The sequence below is a fragment of the Astatotilapia calliptera genome, chromosome 6 (assembly GCF_900246225.1).
Source record: "Astatotilapia calliptera chromosome 6, fAstCal1.2, whole genome shotgun sequence".
NCBI lineage: Eukaryota > Metazoa > Chordata > Actinopteri > Cichliformes > Cichlidae > Astatotilapia > Astatotilapia calliptera.
In genome coordinates this window covers 32,763,109-32,786,569 of record NC_039307.1, presented here as the reverse complement: position 1 = coordinate 32,786,569, position 23,461 = coordinate 32,763,109, and the positions used below count along the sequence as shown (strand labels likewise).

General features: G+C 40.4%; 2 protein-coding genes across 2 annotated transcripts in view; one reads left to right on the top strand and one right to left on the bottom strand.

The window, feature by feature from the left end:
• ncf4 (neutrophil cytosolic factor 4) overlaps positions 1-12,392 on the bottom strand; it is a 38,512-nt gene extending 26,120 nt beyond the window's left edge. Inside the window, exons 1-5 of the mRNA XM_026171805.1 lie at positions 11,662-12,392; positions 11,210-11,294; positions 10,938-11,097; positions 1,275-1,345; positions 477-604 (exon numbers count right to left, since the gene is read on the bottom strand). Of these exons, the coding sequence (XP_026027590.1) occupies positions 477-604; positions 1,275-1,345; positions 10,938-11,097; positions 11,210-11,294; positions 11,662-11,693 (476 nt within the window). The 5' untranslated portion in view covers positions 11,694-12,392. The remainder of the gene's footprint in view (positions 1-476; positions 605-1,274; positions 1,346-10,937; positions 11,098-11,209; positions 11,295-11,661) is intronic.
• Positions 1-23,461, top strand: part of LOC113024618 (parvalbumin-7-like) — a 44,921-nt gene that overhangs the window by 15,015 nt on the left and 6,445 nt on the right. The window lies entirely within an intron of this gene.

The window sequence follows — 23,461 nt, the reverse complement described above, 5'->3', positions numbered from 1 at the left end:
AGCATACCTGGAAAACTCACACTGGAACACCATCAGTCATATGCTGGCCTCCCCAGAGCCAGGACCTCAACATTACTGAAGCAGTGTGGGAACAGAAACACGAAAAAAAAAAAAAGCACACAGAAACACAAAAGAAAGAAAAAGAAAAAGGCAGCCAAAATCCAAAGGAGAGCTTTGAATGTTCTTTAAGAAGCCCGGAGAACTATTCCTGAAGATTGCTTAAAGAAATGACAAGAAAAGCTACCTAAGAGAGCTCAGGCTGTGTTGAAGAATAAAGTTGGTCGAACAAAGTACTGACTTTGTGTGTTTAAGTCGCTGAACTTCTTTCCCATTTACCTAGCAAAATACTAGTAAAAACGTTTGTAACTGGTGTCTCCTTTGATATAAAACTAATTTCTTTATAGTGACGTCTGACTTGGTGTTAAAGGAGTCAATCTGTGTTTTGGCTTGTTACCATGGGGAATTGTGGGACTTACACTTTGCGGGTATTCGGGCGGAGACGCCTCAGGGCTCGCGGCTGATGCTCAGAATCCTGTTCCGTCTGGTAGAAAAACATCCTGAGAGCCTCGTCTAGCAACACCCATGTTGGCAAACCCAGCAACCTCTTGATATAAGAGAGAGAAAGAGAGACATGGAATGAGGGAAGAGTGAAGTAAAAAAAAAAATGGATGAACTATAAGGACATGCAAGAAAGATGGAGATGAGGACTGGTGTAAAAGGAGGGAAATCAGGGTGGATGAATTGAGACGTCAACAGAGACAAAAGGGGTGTAAAGAGAGTGGGAGTTTGATGGAAGAGGAGAAGGAGATGCAGGGTGCTGTGAGAGAAGGAGTGGAGATGAAGCGAGAAGTGTAAGGCGAGTGAAGGCGAGAGAGTGTGGCAAAGAGGGAGCGACGTAGGTTGCGGGGAAAAAGAGAGTAGAGCAGAAAAGAGAAGTGAGTGAGTAGGAGAAAGAGAACCTGATCGTGTTTTTAGCGATGGTGCAACACTGAAACATGTCAAAAGTCCCACAACTACAGTCAGTCAGACGTGATGTGGGCACAGGGCAGAGCAAAGAGAAGAGAGCAGCAACGCCTACATGTTGAGCTCGATCTGCAAACTACAGCTGAAATATCCGAGTCAGTGCTTATCCACCTACAGCATCGTTCAGCCCACTGCGTTGTAGGCTACCGCACTGCACGCTGCAGAAGATGGCAAACATGCCAACAATTCTTTCCTCTGTTGGAAATTTTTAAAAAGACACCGCATCGTGCATAAAAATGAAATGTGATTACCTTCATGTACGTGTTGAGTTCAGGGATTCTGCTCTCTGCAATCTCCTTTTTGTTTCCGAGGAAGATTTTTCCTAAAGAAAACGCATTAAAAAAGTGATTGCACACGTGAGATTACACTCTAGAACAGGGGCCATAAAAATGCATTCACATAGAGGACATGCATACGTATGTTTACAATACAGCTGTTTTTGTAAACAAAGCAAGCATGTAAACATGCTCCGATACTGTTGATGCTCTAGTACACTTAAACACCAAGAGCCTGTAAATGTCAATTATTAATTTTAGCTTGATGATTGTGTTCAGTTTTTAACATCAAAAACCAGGGAAATGCGTGCAGGTACTATATAAAACCCAGGTAAGTATAATCTAGGTAATTTATATTTACTAGCATAAAAAAGGATTAGGATTCAAAATAAGTCATTTTTATAAACATATACGGTTTATAAATGCTGATTGTGTGACAATGTTTGTGCAAAGTTTCATTCAGATAGGCCAACCGACTGACAAGGTGATAAGGTACACATATGAAGATTATGTGGTAACATTATCTCCTTACTTGCTCGAACTCACAAAGACTGAAAGTGTTTAGATGCACGTGTGTCGCAAGTATAAGTTTTAAGTTCAGGGTTTTTTTATGTTACACAACTTGGTTTAGCATGTTAGCATGCTAGCAATGGTACATTTTTGCAATCACAAAAACACCTTCAAGTTAAGTTAAGCTAATGTATTTGGGAGAAAATGTCCTTAAGTTTCATGGCAATTCATGCAGCCAGAGGAGGTTTGGAAATCTGTAGTTATTGTGTCAGCAGAGCGTCGGTGACTTTTACACACCATAGGCCAGATTTACAAAACAGAGCAAAGTAGTACCAAATAGCGCTCAGCAATGTGGTTAGTTCTTCTCACTCTTCTCACTGTTGAGGTCTGGGAAGCGCTTCCGCTCCCTTAAGGCCAAAACAGAGAGAATGAAGAGGAGCTTCTTCCCCCAGGCTATTCGGGGCCTGAACCAGGTGTAGGACTGGACTCTCCCAAACACGTCACTATAAGACTGGACTCTCACACACGTCACCACACGCACCACCACACATTTCCTATAATCCTATAATTCCTATAATTTATAATCCTTATCTTTATAATCTCTTCTGCTATTTGCACATTCTTTACTGTAAATTCCTAAGTTAATTTGTAAATTTTTGTAGTAAATTGTAAATATTGTAAAACTTTTCTTCTGTCATTTAATGGTCGGGCATTGTACAGCTACAAGCATTTCACCCCCATGTCATACTGTGTATGGTTGTGTGTGTGTGACAAATAAAATTTGAATTTGAATTTGATTTGAATTTCTACAAAAGATGCACTGTTTCTTAAACACAAGAACAGTCAGTTCATTTCATTATCAGGCATGCTTTTATTGGCTTTAAATACCATTGCAATTAGCAGCAAACTGCACGTTGCGGATGTTAGTGAATCCTTTTGTGTATATGATTTAAATATTCTCCTAATTACATTCCGCATTTTAAGAAAGGAACTCCCAGAAATACAAATGTAACAGGGTCAGTTGCACTCTGTTCCCACCTATTACATATAATCTTGTCACTCTGTAAAAACCAGCAGCACTTTTTTGATGCTAAACAGTTTTAAAGTAGCGTGTTAGCAAATTGCTAGTAAAACTCGCTCTGTAACTTTAGGTGACCTGCCGCTTCATTGCCGAGTTGCCGTGATTCCCAAACTCATTCATTTAGCAATAACACTACGTACAGCTGGGCAAATGTTCATGCAGGCAGACTGCATCGCTAGGCGCTTGATTTTATACTTCTTTTATCTGTGGGACTGAAAATACCTTAATTCAACGATTAAGGGTGTAGCCCAACTCATATGTCAATGTGTTAGACAGCTAACACATTTATCCTGTCCTAAACAAGGCAAATACTCCTTACTTTAAAAGATTGTGAAAATAGCATATTACTCTTCCTAATATCACATTACGTCCAGTCAAAAAAATTACGAGGCACAGCACAGACTCCTAACAGTCTAAATCGGGCCCCACCAATTCATCCAAGGCCATCTAACCCTGCTGTTAAATCAAATTTAGCACAGTCTTAATGACCCTCAGCCCTCTCTCTTCACTCAATTTCCCTTGTCTCATTCACTGTGGAGCACGATAACTCACTCAATCACTTGCAGGCACAAGTTCATTCATTTACTCACTCACTGCAGTCACCCATCCACTCACCTAAATGCTCCTTTGACCTTGAATTTATAGCTGTCACGTATGACTCAGAAATCAACATTTAAGATAGAAAAGCATAACATAGCACCAAGCTCACAAGAAAGAAACAAAGAAACGCACACATGATACTGAAACATTATTTACGTCTCCTTAATGAGAATAGCTTTATTTGAAAAGACAGACCTCGATCCTTTTCTGCTGTCTTTTTTTTTTTTCTGCCCTCAAAATCATCACCCATCCTCGCCTGTCTCCCTTCACTCTCTCCCCTGTCTTTCTTATTCCCTTCCCATCCTGATGAGATCTGGCACTGCAATTAAACCCATCAGATCTAATATTATCCAACAGACTCCTCAGTGGCAGACGTTAAATCAGAGTTTGTAGAAAAGTAGAACTTTCCCGATATAGCAGCTGGCATTGCGAGATATGGCGGTACATGTTACAACAAATTGTAAAATCGTAAAATCTTTACTATAGAGTCTTTTTTAGTAAAAGCGTTCTTGCTTTTTAATAAGAAATCAAACATATGACTTAAGCAGCTGTAATTTGGTAGGTTGATCATAGTGATTTATAATGATTCATAATGACCTTGACATTAGCTGAGGGAACAGAAAAGCATTCTGAACGATGCCCGAAAAGAAAGAACAAGAAAAAAACCCTTTAAGCAGGACACACAGGAGAATTAAGAAATCAGAGAGTAAGAGCCTGGTTTTAATGGATTGCAAAGGATTTGGCTCTAGTTATAAGACAGCACCTCTAAAATACACAAGATCAGTAAAAGTTTCCACTGGTTCCTAATGTGTAGCTAATGAAGGCTTTTTTCCCCCTAATATTTAAAAGCCAGTAAAGTTAAACTTTAAAAATATTTTTAAATAATAATTTAAATAATAATAATTTTACAAACCAGCTAAAATACTGCAGTAGACACAGCTTATACCCCTTTTAAAGATGGCTTGTGTTGGAGGAAAAAATATATTTTTTTCCTCACATCTCGAGGGGTCAAGCTCAGTAAACTTTTACGTGATTTATTTAGATTTGACCGTAGGCTCTACATAGACAGTTTTTTTATGTTCCAGTAAATACTGTAAGTGTAGTTATGGCTCCTTCAGCCCTCTTTTTTTGTCCTGTTAAATAATTGTCTGGGGCATTTGAGTGGTGAATCTGGCCTATAAAGGATATGATGCAGTTTCAGTGATACTTCAGTAGTTTATGGGGACATTTTAGAAACATTAATGGCATGCCCATCAACATGAAATATGCTTTCAGTTTTGTAGTAATCAGCAAAGCTAGCAAAATAACACAAAAATAGCTAAAATGATAATGATGGAAAACACTGCACCCGCTGAACATGAGCATTTTAGCATTGCAACTGAGTATGTTCGCATGCTAGCATGGCAACATTAGCGCTTTGTACATAGCTAAACACAGAATCAAAGAAGAGCTGAAGTGACAGTAGGGGTGTCCAAATTCATGGGCTGCATCCTCCTGAGGACCCGTCCTTCGCGGTCCACGTGGGCCGGGTCCTCAGAAGGTCGGGTAGGCTGGAAGTAAACAGCTGTGAAATTGGACAGTCTAGCCTTCAGATTTGCGTCACCACTGTCTTGGTGGAGTTTAATAAACTCAGCCGTCTGCTCCTTGCTATCTAAAATATAACAGGACACAGACGTAAATTCTCGACCATCTCACACTTCTGTTTAATCAGTTTTCTGTTTGATGTTTATTCAGCTCAATGAAAACCAAGGAGGAACCCACCCGAGGGAAGTTTTATTTTATCAAATAACTTTAATCTCTGCCAGACTGATTTATTCACAAAAAAAACAAAACACTGAAAAACAGCCAAATAATAACATTTTTAGGTTATCTAAGTAAATGGCCTGTATTTATATAGCGCTTTACTAGTCCCTGAGGACCCCAAAGCGCTTTACATATCCAGTCATCCACACATTCACACACTGGTGATGGCAAGCTACATTGTAGCCACAGCCACCCTGGGGCGCACTGACAGAGGCGAGGCTGCCGGACACTGGCGCCACCAGGCCCTCTGACCACCACCAGTAGGCAACGGGTGAAGTGTCTTGTCCAAGGACACAACGACCGAGACTGTCCAAGCCGGGGCTCGAACCGGCAACCTTCCGATTACAAGGCAAACTCCTAACTCTTGAGCCACGATCGCCCCAAGTGACTTATATATCACGTTTAACCTGAGTAGCAAACGACCGCAGTGATCTGACAATGATTTGCCGGGAGTTTCCCGGCTAGCTATCGAGCTGGTGGGTAACAGACGTCTCCGAAAACGTCGGAGCACTTTTGCAAATATGTGATATCTTGATAAACTGAGCAGATATTTGAAGTTTACACATGTTTTTATGTTAAAAGTGTATTTTGGGACCCAGAAAGAGTAATAAGAGTAATATTAAAACTTAGTAGCGGCCGCCATTGTTGAAAACCGGAATTGGCTGGGCTGCGCTAAGAATTCTGGGATATGGTGGGCCACGAAGGATACACCTGACCCATCCTTCAAATTTGCGGAAAAGGAGGATGCATTTGTCGGCTGAATTCAGAGGAGTCTATGAATTTGGACAGCCTTCGTCACGTCGCTGTGACGTAATCAGCCTACAAATGCGGCCTCAGGAGGATGCAGCCCATGAATTTGGACACCCCCACTATGTCTCAACCTGAGGCAAATGGTCACCAAAGTGTATTTGATCAACTTTTTCCCCTGACTTTAATTTACTGTAGTGTCCCACTTCAATACCAACAACATCCCACCACCATGTACGGTATTAAGTTTGGGTTGTTGTTTTTTTTAAGTGCCAATAACCAGCTGTCCAGTACCCATCTCAACTTGTGTTTCCCTACATGCAGACTTTTTAGTTTTTGTGCAAGTCCTCAATGGCTCACTTTTATAAGCTAGTTTAAATGCATTTTTACTTTAGTTTTGTATTTTAAATTGAATCAAATGAAAACTGCAACTATAATGTGACTAGTAGTTCTAATGATGAGACAGAGCCATTTTGCCAAGTAAATATAATGTTTAATAATGACAATGACAAGTTAATAACCAAGCTAAAGCCTGTGAATCCACAGAAATAAATCTGTAATCTATTTGTAATCTACACACAAAACAATCACCTCTCTCTGTCCTCATCCTTCTTAAATCAATGCTCCGAGCCACCCATTCAAAGCCCTCAGGCTTTTATTGGTGCACATGTTGGTTTCCAGCCACTGATAATCAATACAGACACTGACGCTGCCTCCCAGACAGACAGACTTATGGGGAAACAATGAGCTGAATAAAGCCAAAGCCACAGAGCAGATGAGGACAGACACAGCCACACAGCAGCACAAACAGTGACTGAGGCCTGAATATACTTTGGCTTTCACATTACAATATTTTGTCTCTGTGCTTTTGATTATTTTATCCTACATCCATCATCAAGGTGAATAGCAGTGCAGAGTGTGATTGCTTTGGCATGTTTGGCTGTCTCTTAGCAGGACTACAGAAAAACTACCGAGCCAGCTTTTCAATGAAATTTGTTAGGTGGGATTGGAAAGAAGAACCTATTAATTCTAATTTTGGTCTCTTAAAGATCTCGGAGACAATTTGAAATTACATCTGCTGGGCTGCAGTGCCCATGTCAGCTAGTCTTTTGATTGTTCGGTATGCTTTCATCTGATCAAATTCTCCGTGAAGCGCAACATTTATAACCTTTCTGGACTAATCCATTAATATTGGCAATTTTGGAAGACTACTTGTTCAAAATGGGTGTTTTAACATTAGCAAAGAATCACCAGATCTCCTGTAACGGGCCTTGATGCATGCTCAATCATCTAAGTAAGTAAATCCCAAAAGTGGGAGAAACGTTTCGTCGCTCATCCAAGTGACTTCTTCAGTCACGAAGGATGAGTGACGAAACGTGACGAAACGTCTCTCAATGAACATTGGGCTGTGAGATCAAGGAACTGATCTCACAGCCCAATGTTCATTCAGTGGGCTAGTTCCAGTCATTGGTTGGGGAAACCTGCAGTCAGCTGATACGGAGGAAGTCACTTGGATGAGTGATGAAACACTCCTCCCACTGAAAACCCTACATCCAGATAAACAGATCAACCTTTTGGGACTACTGTAACGAGGTTAGCTAGGTCTAACTAAATGTTTTTGTTGACTAAATGTTAACTTGGAGCTGGCAGCAGTGTAACTGACACTATGCTAAAGAATCTGTGTTGCTGCATTTTGGACCAAAGAGTCAAATGTAAACTTGGCAGCTAACAGATATCATCCAAAAATGGCAGGCTTACTTGGTGTTAGAATGATCAAACAGTGCTTGTGATAAAGGCTTGAGGCCCTGGATTCCAGCCACAGCTACAGCCTGCTCCAGCGCCTGCCAGCAGCAGCAGCTACATGAGTTGGAGGCAATGGGTGTGCTCTCATGTAAAGAAAAAATTACACCACAGTGGGAACTCTGAAGCCTGTTAGCTTACTGCTCAATAATTCTTGTGTTCGGACCACTAGATGATGTATTTACGGAATTATATGAATATGGGCAGGTGAACGCTAGAGTAGGAATTTAATTAACCAATCTTTTACATTATTTTTTAACAAATGACTATCAGACTGTTGGGTTTTAGTAGAGATCTGAGTGCCCTGCTAGTATAACCCTGTCTTTTCATCAATGCTGTCAAAATTGATCAAATTAAAACCTTCATTAACTACTGTATATTAAAAACTAGGTGGGTTAGAAACGGGATTCACATACCTCCGTCTTCTCTGCCTGTCAGTGAGCTCTAAAAAGCACTTCAGTAGTTGACTCATTATCACACTTACCAACTTTTCCTAATTTAAATTTTTTGTTTCATTGTGGCCAGTACAGGCATTTCATCCAGAGCTTAATCTTCTTCGACAGCAGCTCATTTGCAGTGGAAAGTGACTTTTCTTCCAGATTGTTAACTCATTCACTGCCATTGAAGTCTATAGACGTCAATTGAAAAACTTACGTTGACTGCCATTGACGTCTATAGACGACAATTACGTTTCCAATGGGAGGGGCTAGAATACAACCTCGGGCAGCTTGTCAGTGAACATCAGACTGCTTGAAATGTATTTTTCACAAAAAGCTCGTTTTCTCCCTTTTTGTGGTCAAAACAGGCATTTTTGGTGGAACCCACCTCTCTTCTACAGCTGATTACTAAAGAATGGAAAATGGTAGAAACAAGCTTTTTTTTTTGGATGGAAGAAGAGAGTCTGTTCTTCATTTTGGTAGGTTCAGCGTTTATATGATCATAACACACAGTTTTCTGTGGCTCTTCAAAAATGAGTAAAAATGCTCAAAAACCCTGGCAGTGAATGAGTTAACTGTCTAGATGCACTCTGTTGGTTGAACTTCTTTCTTATTTCTACTTATATGATTCAGCCTCCCTTCAAAAGTAAAGTTCTGTTCACAGACACTTAAGTACCCAGCAAGAAGCGACTCAATATAAAACTCTAGGCATAAGGTATGGATGTTTCAAAATACTTTTACAGTTGTAGTCTTTATAAGGTCTCTTTTAAGATAGTAGTTTTCATTTTGACAGCATTTAAGAAGTGAAGTAACAGTGATAATACTCCAGTTAAGTGAAGCCATGATAGGAGTTTTCAAGAACTTCAGTGATAACATAAGAAATGCACCATCTTAGCCATCATAGCAAAGAGCCCATTAACCTTGAGTACAAGCTAGCATGTATAGTTTAAGCACAAGCTAGCAGAATGTTTGGCTGTACTTTTAATTTCAGTAATGGTAGGGATGCAATGCTTGTTTAAAATGGCTGTTTTAAAGTCACCAAATCATGATGAAATCAGTCAAGTCAGTATATTCCATCAGTAAGAAAAACCTCAGTATCAACCTGCAGCTAACTAGCATGCTAAAGTGAGTCGATGTCCTGCTCTGCTGAGTTTAGATTTGTTCCCGACACAGATAATCCAGGGACAAAAGTGGTCACGATGGAGCAATTGTATCCCCCAGCTGGTGCTTCAGCATACAAGTCACTGATTACTACAAAAAGGGTGCTTGGGTTTCTCTGCTCCGTCGGCTGCTACATACCTGAAGCCCCTGGAAATGGATGAATGAATAAATCAGCCTCTTCTTACTGCCTCTCAAAATCTTCCCCTTCAATTTTGCTCTTCTTTCCCTTCTCTATTCAAGTTAGTCTCTGTATTTTGCCCGTGGCATTCATCTGCCCTTCTTTCCATATGCTCTTTCCTGACTAATCTGAATGTCAATCGTTGTGGATTAAAGGAATTACTGTCCTCTGATGTATGGTTTGGTTTAAACTGACCTTGTAGGGGCACCATGATACCTGCTGGCTTGTAATGCTGGATTTTTGACATTTAGCCACATAACATGACAGTAAATGCTTCAAGTGTGTCTAAAGATTCGAGCGCGAATAAAAGAAAAAGCACAATAAAGTTCACTGGGTTTGGTAGAATATAAACTTCATTCTAAACCCATTTTACTTCAGCTGAGCAAAAGTAGATCTCAATCTTCTTTCTGCGGATGTCTCGGTGGAGAAAGAGGATTGTAAATGCAGCATTTGGAGCACTCATGCTTCACATTATTATGCAGCAATGGGTGCCTAAAGTGTGCTATAACTAAGCTCTTGTGGCTTAAATAGAATCGGATTTGAATAGAAGTGAGCTCCCACCAAACTTAATCAAATCTTTAAGGGACGCAACAGTTTTTATTCTTTATAATATCCATAATAATTCACTAAAGGCATCCAATTATGTCTCAATCTCCCCCTGAATACATGAGAAAAACAAAATCAAAACAACAAAATGTAAGCACAGCAACAAACACAGCAGCCGTATGCATTTAGTAAAGAGTATTCAGAGGGGTTTCAGTTCTTCCAGAGACAGAGAGGAAATTCAGTCAGGTGTCTCTGTGAACCTGCTCTCCTATGCATGGAGGAGAATAAGCATGCAAGCATGTAAGGTTATGGAGCGACAATACAGGAAGGATCCAGTAGGAGTTCCCTTTGTGTAACTTTGACACAGCTACACTGTGAAACTAACCATTACAGTAGATACCATTTTCCCACACTCATTACAATATTTCACACTAGACCAAACTATTGTTTGACTTTTAGGGAACATATTCAAATTCAGTCTGTTTGCCTTGAGTTAGTGAACCCACCAGCTCTTATGTGGGCCATTTCTGCCATGGTGGAAATCACAGCACATACCATGCAATTCAGAAAAGCAATTTAGCAAGACTGAAAATCAGAAGCTGTGACTGTTGACATAGTCCGAGTACGAGGCATGCCTGAAAAGATTTAGATAAGCTTCAGAGGGCATAACAACCAATCTGCCAGCAGCCGGACACTAACAAGCGCATATTTGAGCGACATGAAATCTTGCACCGTGCATGCCACTGACGATCAACAGTGCACACCCACACACACACCTGGAAGAGGAGGCAAGATGCAGGTGTTTGGGCCCAGTTTGGCCAGGTTTTCTGAAGAGTACCTGGCCTCGAGGATCTGGTGGAGGTTGAAAAATTCCCGGTACCTCCTGTAGATTAGGTACTTACTCTCTCCTTTAGTCTTCACCTCAATCACGAACCTCTGAGAGAGAAACGGAGGCATGAATGAAAGAGAAAAAGAAACAGCTGAGCCTGGTATTCTGAGCCAGTCTCAGTGAAAAACATCTCAGCCCTTTAGTTTTTTTAATGCTTACAAAGTAGTCGATGAAGCCTTTAATCTCCTCGATATCAGCAATGGTGGCGCTGATTGGGATGTTGAGAGGGAGCTGATCAAAGTCACTAAAGCAACAAGACCAGATCATTTAAGACAAAAATGACACAAAGAAAAACTTACACACACACACACACACACACACACACACACACACACACACACACACACACACACACACACACACACACACACACACACAAGCAAACAAAGAAAAACATAATCTACAATTAAAAAGGTTTTGTTTTTAACATGATGACAGCTGTATGAGTAAAACAACCATAAAACATGCTGATCTTGATTTAGTTTGGTCTTTTTAGATCAAATTAGATATGTTACAATTATTCACCAGCGATCAGAAATGAACTTCGCAGCCAGTCTGTGCGCAAAACATCGGCTCACCGACTCTAACCTGTCACCTGTAGACAGACTCACCTTTGGTCGCGTAACTGCTGCGGCAGAGACATGATGATGAACGCAGAAGAAACTTTAAAGCTGCTAGTGAACAAAGCCCTTTTCACACACACCACAGGCTGACTGACTTTCAAACTGACAAGCGCAATAGTGCGGAGAAAAGCAACAGGAAGCGAAAGTTCCTTAAAAAAAAGATCAGCAGACGGGTGCGCGCGTTTGGCCACACAGATGTGTGGGGAAGTCTCACTGCACACATACAGATAACACGCACAGGCGTCATCAGCTGACAATCCATGTGGTAAAAGCGTAAATTTCACTGGAAACAAAAACGCATAAGGATAAAAACTCAAACACTCAAGCAGAAAATAACCGTATGCGGACTTAGATGCGACTTAGTGAGCGTTTAGATATCTGTGGTGTACAGCCTTTCGTACTGGATTTTTCGGTCCTTCAGAGCCATCGTAAATGTGCTCCATCTGTTTGTGCCTGTGTTTACACACTTTACAAGTAAGTACTCCATGAACCCAGCATGTGTGACACACTTCACGCTTCTTTGCACTGGCAAGGCATCGCGCACGTTGCGAGAGCTGATCTCGGTTTCTTTTTCACTTTCTTTCTTTTTCAATATAAGTTGTAAATTGGAAGCAGAATTATTAATCAGCAGGTTTCGAATTTCTATAGTTTCTGAATGTGCGCCAGGGGCGATTCTAGGATCCAATCCCTGGGGGGGGGGGTATAAACAGTATATAGTGCAATATACTGTTTGCAAATGTTTTTTGCTTCGTGGCTCAAACCTCAAGAAAACGGTTTTTCTTTCAAAACCGCCAAGGATAAGGTGGAGGTTAAGGACAACGACTAAAATGACAAAGGACATCAGATCCTTGGCTGGCAGCTGGCAATGCGTCGGCGCTCCCAAATTATGTTTTTGATGCTATGTAATGTGTGTGTGTGTGCGTGTGTGTGTGTGTGCACTGTAACATCCTGGAGGCAGTTGAAGCTTTCTTGATGTTGTGACGTTACAATGCTCAGAAAATCATACTAAAATGCAATATGCTTGCTACTAGCTGAACGAATTTTGTGTCCTTGAGCACCCCTCAAAAGACTCTCACCAGTAACATGCACTGAATAATATACATTATACATATGTTATGTATATATATTTTCAGCTATAAATAAATTTCATTTTGTGTGTGTGTGTTTGAGTTTTAAGGTGCCGCTCCCCTTCTGTAAACCAGTTTCGGTGGCAGATTTTAAAATAGAACTGTGTGGTTTACATGAAGCACTGGGACTCCCCAAGCATTTCTCAGGATTTTGTCCCTTTCATGGTTTATTTTTGAAACACTTCCTCAGAGTATATGTACAACCAGCCACATCCACCACCAGGAAGTTAAAATTACAATAAATAACTTGAACTGATTAGCAAGATTCCTGTGACCAAGTAAGAGGCCTCTTCAGTAGTGATAGCCTTGTTGGACACACTGCACCGCATCTGTGCAAACTAAATAGGTCCGATTTCCGCTGCCATCCTGTATGTCTATAGTTAACTGCAAATGTTGACCACTGAATACAATTTTCAGTTGTGTTTAACCATGAAACATCGAGTAAACTTATTTTTGACCTAATATAATGGATAAAGGATTTGTTTACAAATATTCCTGTAGTTCAACACTCTTTAAATCAGTGTTGAAATAGAAATAAACAGCACACATCTCTATATAACCTAAGCTGAATAAGACATCTGAAAACGTGTGAATGTACTCTGATACTCAGTGAACATGCCATAAGTTTACCTGCCCTGTCAGGTCTGCTCCACCAGACCTTTGCATCTGCTATATCTCAGTTTAAGCCCAGAGTCACAGTTAAGTACAAGTGATCAATAATCATTGAACTGCCAGCATGTTTAACTGTAACCACACGTATTATTTTCTCTGTTATTTAAAATAAAAAAAACAGGAAGTTTTGAGGCAAAGGCCAAACATGGGTTAACATTTAATACCCGAGGTACACAGAAGGCAGATTACAGGGTACACAGATGGTCTCCGAGCAGGACCCCTCTCACTTTTGTCATTTAGCTCAGAATAATATAATACCTGCAGTACAGAGGCACAAGGAGGAAATTACAACTGCCAATGGTGTCAGTGTGTATTAGATGGCATTTTTATGCTTGATGGTTCTGTAGAACAATCTGTAAACCCAGCACTGCCATATTATAACTCCATAAAGCTGTCATAATGTGGTAATTAGCTATTTTCAAATGGAACAGACTCAATAAAGCTGAATATCCATTCTCATTTTACCTCGGAGAGAAATATCTGGCTCTTTAGCTACTAAAAGAACTACATCATAATGGCGTCTCACAGATATGCAGAAGATATCTTTAGATGTGCGATGATCTCACTTCCAACTTGTCATCATTATTATTATTATACAAATGCAAGTAAAGGACTTTTTTAAGATAATGTGTTGAAAGAAGGCACAATCTTTTCTTAAACCTAGCCAGTGAATCCAAAGTTTAAAAAAGCAAGTGAAAATAAAACTACGTAATGACTGAAAACGTGAAATAAAAACCTGAGAAATCTCCATCCATCCAACCATTTATTCATTTTCTTCTGCCGCTTCAGTTCAGGGTGCCGGAAAGGAGAGCTGGCTGCTGTCAGAGGACGAGAGGTGGGATAAACCCCGAGCAGGTCGTCAGTCTATCAACGAGCTAACACAGAGAGACGGGCAACCATTCATGCTCACATGCACACTTCATTTATACTCCAACAGGTTAACCAGGGATGTTGGACTGTAGGAGAAAGCTGAAGTAGCATGTCTCTGTGTTTCATCAATTACTGTTGTAACCATTGCATTATGGCGTCAAAACAAAAGGAGAAAAACCAAAACAACGACCTGAAAAATGCCAAATTCCTCCAACTTTTCTCAGAGCAGCACCTTTCTAATAACAGTGTCATTTATCCGGCCTTTCATACTGTGTAAAACCCTGATACAGGGAACTTTGATTTTTGAGAGACACGGTTTAAATTTAACTGACATAAATTAGACAGAAAAAAAAGAAAAATTGAAAAATCTTTAAGTGACGTGCATGACTGGTCATTTTTGCTGACCGCATTTTGCGATCAGATAATAAATTAGGATGTCAAACAGAGATCTTTACATGTACAGTAAAGTGTTTTAACTGAGAACAAATGCCTACCAGAATGAGCTATTTACAGTAATAACGACTGCATGTGTACACTGTGCATGTGTACACGGTGCATGTGTACACTGTGCATGTGTACACGGTGCATGTGTACAAAGCCTCTTACAAAGGCTCTTATTGGCTTTTGACTGAGAAGCATAATGGTGAGATCAGAACAGTCATTGTTCTTGAAGGCGTGTTCAGGACAAGCTTTCTCCACCACCTATTTAGTCAGTTTTTCTCTCACATCTTATCTCATGCACACACACTTTGACACTAGCCTGCCTTCATTCAGCGCTCACCTGTCGGGTGTCTCTCGTTACTGACATTCATAAGTTAATAAAGGCAGCAGCTAGTGACGCTGACATTCCAATGAAGGGACATAATTGTGCAATAAAATGTTTTGAACAGTTCAAACATTAAATATGGGGTTATTAAAGCTTCAAACACTAGATGTCAGTGCAGTTGTTAATGTGTGGGAGTTGGATAGAAACAAAAAACGAACTGATTTACCGTCCAGTATAAAATGGTTTTCTAAGTGCTCAAGATGCCACGAAAGTTATTGACTAACTGATGACTTTCACATACTCGTTACTTTTTTTTACAGTTATATCCAAGCTCAGCACTTGTTTATAGCTGGACAGCTGCACACAAAGAAACAACATCTGCTTTAAGCCAGCACAGTGAATCACAAGAATTGTAACTACACCTAAATCAGCAGATTAGTGGCAAATCTACATGCTCAGATTGACAAGAGATTGGAGCAGTTGCAGTCATGTGATTCAGTTACACTCAGTGTGCAAACAGCAAAATACTCAACTACAAGAAAGAACAATCGGGAGAGTGAGAGAAAATGGAAAAAAATGATGATTTGTTCAAGAAATTGAGTGTAATACAGTGACCTTGCGTGCATGAGAGAAAAAGATGGATGTGTGTGTGCATGTGTGTGTGTGTGTGTGTGTGAGTGCATCACATATTGACTCCATATCTATTTTCACGCAGCCCGAGATGGATCCCTTGAAACGCTGCTCGTATAACACACCACCGCCAGCCATGAATTGCAGAAGCATTTTTCAAGGGTGTATTTATCTTCAAGGTCAGGCCAGCTGCTGGAGTCTGTTCTGCGCATTTGAGTGTACGTGTGTCCGGGTGAATTTGCTGTTGGGAATGCGTATACATGTCAGTGGAGGAGTTTCCCTATGTGTTTGTGCGCTTGTAAAAGAGGGTACTGTAACAGTGTTTGTATATAGTTTATTGCATGCTGGCCTTGGACTATATCTTTGAAACACAAGCACGCTGTAAAAAAGTGTTGATGAAATCTAATAAGCCATTAAGTTGACAGGTACCAGTGCACACGTATACACACAGAGAAACAGAAGAAGGGGGACTGACAGAAAGTCTCAGCACCCAGATTGTGTTTGACATGTCGGCAGCTTGTTGCCATGGTAACATCATTAGGAAAGCAGAAAGAGGAAGAGGTGAAGCTGGGCAGTAACCTAAATGCTGAGTCTTTGTTTTGTGTGATGAAAACTCTGAGCCGAAATCTAAAATCTACCTCTGGAATGCCACACAGCACGATGGTGGCACGCTATAAACCTCAGATGATTTGTTGGGAAAATACCAGTGCACCAGCAATTTCTCAAATACTCAGACAACAACCACACCAAGTTTCAAATCACTCAAATCACCTTTCTTCCCCATTCTGATGCTAGGTGTACATTCTAAATATTGGATATCCACACCACCATCAGCAACACTGAAACCACCTTCCTAATAATCTGCAGATTTCCACCACGTTGTCAGAACAGACCTGTCGGTGCATGAACACAAGATCTCTGGTGGCACCAGTATGTAGACCAGTGCAGCCTCAGTGGAGCAGGCTTGTGTATGCTTATGTATGTTGCTCATGTTGTATGTGGGGACTTCAGTCAAGACGACATCATAGGCTCATGTTTGTTTTGTGTTTCTGAGGCAGCTCTGAGCAGGTTCTGCGACATTGTCATTGTCTGCTCGGGGAGGCTGCTGCTGTTGGTGAGTGCTGGTGCCACAGGGAGTGCAAATGGTCTGCAGAAGCTGGAAAAGAAGGCGACTGGACTTCTCTAAGTTTCATGAAGATGTTTTACCGCTCATCCAAGAGGCTTCTTCAGATTTAAAACCTAAAGGTGGAGAGTCCCAGGTATTTAAACCCTAGAGGGGGTTGTCCCTAACCGCCTAGTTCCTTAAATTAACATGACCTGGATGACTGAGAACTGACACAGACACAGGCTCTGCAGTGATGTTAGGTGGGTGGTGTGAACGCAATGTCTGCATGAATGCCAGGATCAAAGTTTTCTCAGTGGTGCACTGCATGATAACAGGATGATCAATGTCTTTCACTTCAGATCGAATTTAATGGCCACTTGTTAACACTTGTTTTGAATAACGTAAAATGACGCATATTTGTAATTACTGTACTCAGCTAATGTCAGATTAGTAAGACACACAGTTTTCAGCAACAGTAAGTATTAAAAAAAGGAGATGTGAGGATTAGGTTTAGCTCTTTTTTAGAGTTCCAGTGTTGTAATTATAGACACAAAGCTAGTCACCCACCGTCCCTAAACATAGCACGTAATAAGCAATGAGCATGACTAACTGGAATCTTTCAGATAATGGAAAAATTTGGTTTCTCATTATTTAACAGGTTGGCTGAGTAACAGGCTAACCTCCCAAGAACTTGGTGCATTCCTTTAAAAACTCACCATCTCCCACACACTCCCACACACGCCGGCCCTAATATTAGAACTAAATATACCACAAACACCGGTGCCTGTGGTGCACATTTGGAAAACTGCGGGCCTTCCTTCTCCCACTCTACTGTGCATTTTGGCCTGAGCTGAACTGACAAGGTTTCGAGCATCGCTGCAGTCAAGCGCAAACAAGTGGACACGAAGATCTGCAAACCTCACAGGTCAAAAATGAGTCAGTTTCCATGTCAAGTTTTATATATTTGAGACGGAGTCTGAGAAATCTGCTTGAGCTTGAAGCAGTTTACATCACATTAAAAGCAGTTTCATATAATCAATGTTATCGACCTGATGGACACTCAGCCGGTGAAGCAGATAAGCTGTGATACCGTTATCTATACCCCAAGAGTTGCTATTCACTGGCTGGGCCCACATCCTCATTTTAGGTTTGACAGCGTTTTAGTAAGTAAAGGGGAATGCTTGGACATGAAATGAGCTGCGGTTTGGGGAGGGCCTCGAAGGCGACTGGCGACGACTCCCGGGCCTGGCAGATCCCCATGAACTAAATAGAAGTGAAGACGTTAAAGAACAGAAAAGGGGAGGGAGGGTGGAGAACTGGGGGAACCTATAAAGATGAGAACCGGAAGGAGCGTGTTTGGAGGCGTGGTCCTGCTCCTGAAATTCCAATACTTAATCTCACGGAGGAACACTAACATTAACTAAACATTAGAGTTTTGCTCCTCTCAAGAAAATGTATTACAGTGCAGTACTAACCAACTCCTGGCAAAATCGATTGTTCAGTAAGTTCATTGGTTAGTATTCATATTCTTGTGAAAGCAGTGTAGCAGTTCACTAAAACTACTGGTGCTGCTTAATGAGAGTGATGTAGAGCAGAGAAGAAACAGATTCAATGGTGCTCTGTTCTGCTGAGAGGAACTGCAGAGTCAGGTATTTGTTATCTGTTACTTTTTGCGATTCTTACATGGATGAAATTATCTGATCCATTAATACGGAGTTACTCAGCACAGCAGCTTTAATTTTGTTGGGGTTTCACTTGTGAATCCAGGGAGTAAATGAACAAATATCACCCCCAAACGCATCTATTCTTCTAGCAGTTGTGTTAAAAGACATGCTTCCACACTCTGCAAGTGAGTAAGATGCTATTTCTTCTTGAGCGAACGAGGCCTTTGAGTCCCGACTGTACAAGTGAAACGTCCGATATTCTCCAGCTCCACCCCTGATCAGTAAGCACACCGGGTTCCCCTGTGTTTATTTTTAGGGCCAATATCTGCTAATCTTTGGTTAAGTAGACAAGGGATGCCCCACTGATATCAATACCACTCATACACACTTATTCACATAGACAGCTGTGGCTTGTAGCTACCCCTGCCACGATGTCATATACCACCTGTTGCTGAATAGCAAGTTGGTGATTAAAAACAAATTTAATTCCTCTTACTCCCTGTGTCTGTCTGTCACTGTCTTTCTCACATTCTCTCTATTTTCAGTCTGATGTGTGTCTACATCATTTATCTATTTCTGAATCTACTGTCTTGTATAGCAGTCACCCTGTTTTTTTTCATTGCCTATTTTCACTTCAGTGTTAAGCTGTCTTGGCCAATTAAACAGTTTATAATCACGAGTGTCTCTTCAGCCTACACTGTATTTATGTAACTCTCTCTGGCATTAATCACACTCCATTATAACCCCAATTTGTGCCTTCAAACTCTTGGTCTTCATTTCTTGCACTTTCATTTCATTTGGGGATCATCTAAAATCCCAAACACAATAAAGAAGTCATCAGTTAGCGTACATATAACACATAATTACACATAAATAAATAAAATAAATAGCATTTTATTTATATAGCACCTTTCTAGACAGAGTCACAAAGTGTTGTACATAAGATAAAAAGCCACAAAAAGGTAAAACAGACAATATAAAACAGGCAAAAATTAACCAGAAGCAGTTTAAAAAGGTGAGTTTTTAGTTGTTTTTGAAACAACTACTGAGTCTACAGTCTTACGGTTTGGGGGAAAGAGTTCCACAGTCTCGGGGCCACAGTGGCAAAAGCTCTATCACCAGTTCTCATCTTAGTCTGTTTTATAATAAGTAAGCCCTGATCAGATGACCTCAGGGACCTGCTAGGGACATAGGGCTGTAGCATATCAGAGATGTAGGCTGGTGCCAGTCCATGCAAAGCTCTATTAGTCAAGACCAGGATCTTAAAATGGACTCTGAATTCAACAGGAAGCCAGTGTAGCCCAGATAGCAACGGTGTCACATGTGAATACTTAGAGGATTTTGTCAAAAGCCTAGCTGCAGCGTTTTGCACAACCTGCAGACGATCCAGAGAACCTTATGCTTAGACAGTGAGTTACAATAGTCCAAGCATGAGGAAATAAATGCATGTATAGCAATCTCCAGTTCAGAGAGAGACATGGACATCACAAATGAAAAATATGGTGCATATTTGGGATCATTGGCCTGTTGAAACATCCAATTGTGTCCACGTTTCAACCGTCTAACTGCCGATGTGAGGTGAAGTTGAAACATTTGGAGACAACATTTCTCCTTCTTCATTACTCCATCCACTTTATGCAATGTACCAGTACTGGCTGCAAAACAGTCCTAGAACATGACGCTACTACCAGCATGCTTGACAGCTAGTACAATGTTATTAGCTTTGAAAGCTTCAGCTTTACTCCTCCAAACATATCTTTTGTCATCATGACAGAATAGTTCAGTCTCTCTTTCAACCTTTCTCTAGAAAGCATTTGACTTGTCCGTGTGGTCAGCCTCAAATTTCAGTTGAGCGTGAAACTGTCAATTTTGGAGCCGGGGCTTTTTTCTTGGTGGGCAACCTTTCAGTCTATGCTGATGTGAAACTTACTTTAATGTCAACAGTAATGCTGGTGTGGCAGCAGTTTCTAGTGCATGACAGGCCTGAGCCTTAGTGGTTAAAGGGTTGTTCCTGAATCTGAATCAACTTGCACTTAAAGTACAATTGTTTGAACTGATGATCCAGGAATCTGGAGTTGTAAAGAAACGGTTCCAAGAGACTTCGCCAACATGTGAAAATCTACAGTCCTCCTTCTTGGATCTTAGATCCTTGGACTTTCCCATTGTTCTGTGTACTGGTCAATCCAATGAGTGCTCTCAAAGAAATCATTTTTATGCTGACAAAGAGAAAGTACCAGTTGTATTCAATCATCATCACTAATGAGACGTTACTAAGCCTTTGTCTTGCCCAGTTTCAAGACATTGTAGAATCTTTTGACCCTGTGTATTACAGAAAACCCAAAATAAATTCAAACTTGTGCACCTAGTTCATGTTTTTTTAAGTCATTACAGAGTCAACATTCATGCCCATACTGTATGTAAATTTCTGACCACAACTGTAAATAATACTGAATTGAACTGATTGGGAAAGTGGGTCCATAAAGAGACTACCTACTGAGGAAAGTCAGCAAAATTCAAATTAGGTATGGATGTGAAATAAAAAGCCGTATCAGCAATAAATAAATAAATAAATAAAAAGCATATTTTTGCAGACCCCTGTAGGCCATTCAAAGAGAGCAGTAGAAGTAGTTGGACTCATGTACAGCGGTCACTCGCTATAACGTGGCTCAACTTTCGCAGCTTGTCTGTTTCACTGATTTTTTTTGTGCAATTTTGCATGGTTTTTTGTTTGTTTGTTTGGGGTTTTGTTGTCTTTTACAGCGCATTGTGTTCTGCATCCTGACTGGCTGGAGACCATTGTCAATCGATCTCGTGCCGTGTCTCCTGTACAGTACAGAATTCGTTCAGCTTTTCAAATTTACATGAATCTTCAATTGCTAGCAGTGTGACTCCGAAGTGCTGTACTGTATGTTTGTAGGTTCCCCCCAACAAAAGAAATGAAAGAAACGTGTGGAAATGTTCATGCCTGTCTGAGAAAAGTGTGTAAAGTGTGTAGTGAGGGGTTTTACAGCCTTAAAACATCTATACTAATTGTAAAAAATTAAGTTGGCTACTTTGTGGATTTCACCTATCGTGAGTTATTTTTAGAATGTAACTCCCGCGATAAACAAGGGACCACTGTAGTCCAAAAAGTAGGTTAATTCTATTTTAATCATCTTTGTTATTAGCTACAGACTTTTCTTTACTAAGTTGTAAACACTGTGAAGCCACATTTCTATCAAGGATGTTTTGGTTGACACTGTCAAAAACCTTTGACAAGTCTAATAATAAACCAAGACTGTAGAGATCTCATGAACAAGCTGCAAATTCCTCTTTGTGTATCTCAGTGTCTTTCTCTATCCTCCCTTCCTGACCGTTCTCCACCCCCACCAACTACAAATCCTTCCAGCATGTTGTCCTCACCACCTCACTCCTCCCTTTCCCATTCTTCTACAATGCTGGAAAGTGCTGACGAGAGGGTAACTCAATAGAGAGGCGAAATCTAAGAGTGTCTCAGGACAGAACAGAGGGTCAGCGCAGGACATGAAGGAACAGAGAGTCACATTTTATTTTCCCTTTTTATGTTTGGTAGTCTTTTAAATTTAAAATGTTTACATTTTTTTGTTGCTATTTTTGTTCTTTAATTAGTAACGGGTTTTTTAACAATACTATTAGTCACAGTGTCAGCTGCAGTTGAATATGTCATAACATTACTACATTTTGTGCCTGAATTTTACACTGGAAACCATGGCAGACATTACTATTACTAACAGCCAACAGTAAAATCTAACCATGGAGGTGTTCGATTATTAAAACCTGTAATTAGCAAGTCATTATTAAGGCTTAAAATGTGCTGTAATTTCCAGCTTTCTCTTCCACACAAAATTTGCAGAGAATGAATATTTGATGTTGAAAGCCTAATACCTTGGCAGTGTGGTATAATCAACCATGAACTCCCAGGGATGAAATCTCATTTAATGCTCATAATGAAAATCTCTGCAGTAAAAAACAAAAAAGCCCTTCGTATCTTTAACTGGCTGCCGTTTTATTACAACTAAAGTATCTTACTGACTTTTCTTTTCTTTCAGAGATGCACTACTACAAATAAATTTCTCTGTTGGCCTTGACTAACTGGGTGCAAGGTGGCCTACTAAATCACTCAGCAAAAGATAAGCGAACCAAAGGGAGAAAAGGGGAGAACAAAAAAGGCACAAAGTTAACAACCTATACAGACAGAGACTGATAAGCACAGGTGTATGGTGTAGGAAGATATGGACAGAGAAATTAGATATAAAAAATAGGACGATGTTAAGATGAAAGGACAGATAGGGAGAGAAAAAGTTGAGGGGAAAGTTTCTCTTGGATAAAAGATGGAAAGAAGAAAGAAGAACAGACTTCTTCAGCATAACTTTGCCTTGGATGAGTTAGAAATCCTAGCAAATCAAAAAAAAATTAAATGCATTTCTTTGGCACAATTCATACAGTGGAATTCATTTGAATGCATTCATAAAATGCAAGAATAAGTTATGAATCCAATATAAAGCAATTTAGGAAGGTGTTGGGACACCTCGTGCTGCCAGCACAGCCATAGTGTTCCTTGGTGTTGATCATTATTTTAAGTAGCTTTTACTTATAAAAACTGAATTTTAGTGTCTGCTCTTAATCACTCTGAATTACATTAGGCAGTGAGTACTGCAAAGCTCTGTATAACAAAGGTATCTTGTACACTGAACTTATACTGTGCTATTTACAAATCTTGAGCCACCAATCTATCCTTTATATTTTCCTTCCAAAGAGCCAGACTCAGAGTTGCATCTACAGACAACAGAGAACTTAGCAAAAGACAGTTAAAGAAAGTGTATCTTAAGGCAGCAGTCCCCAACCTTTTTTGTCTCAATCAAAGAGTCAAGAAGTCGTTCTCAAGAAAGGGAACGGGGAGAAAGGGCTGAGGTATGCCAAACTGAAAATCAGTGCC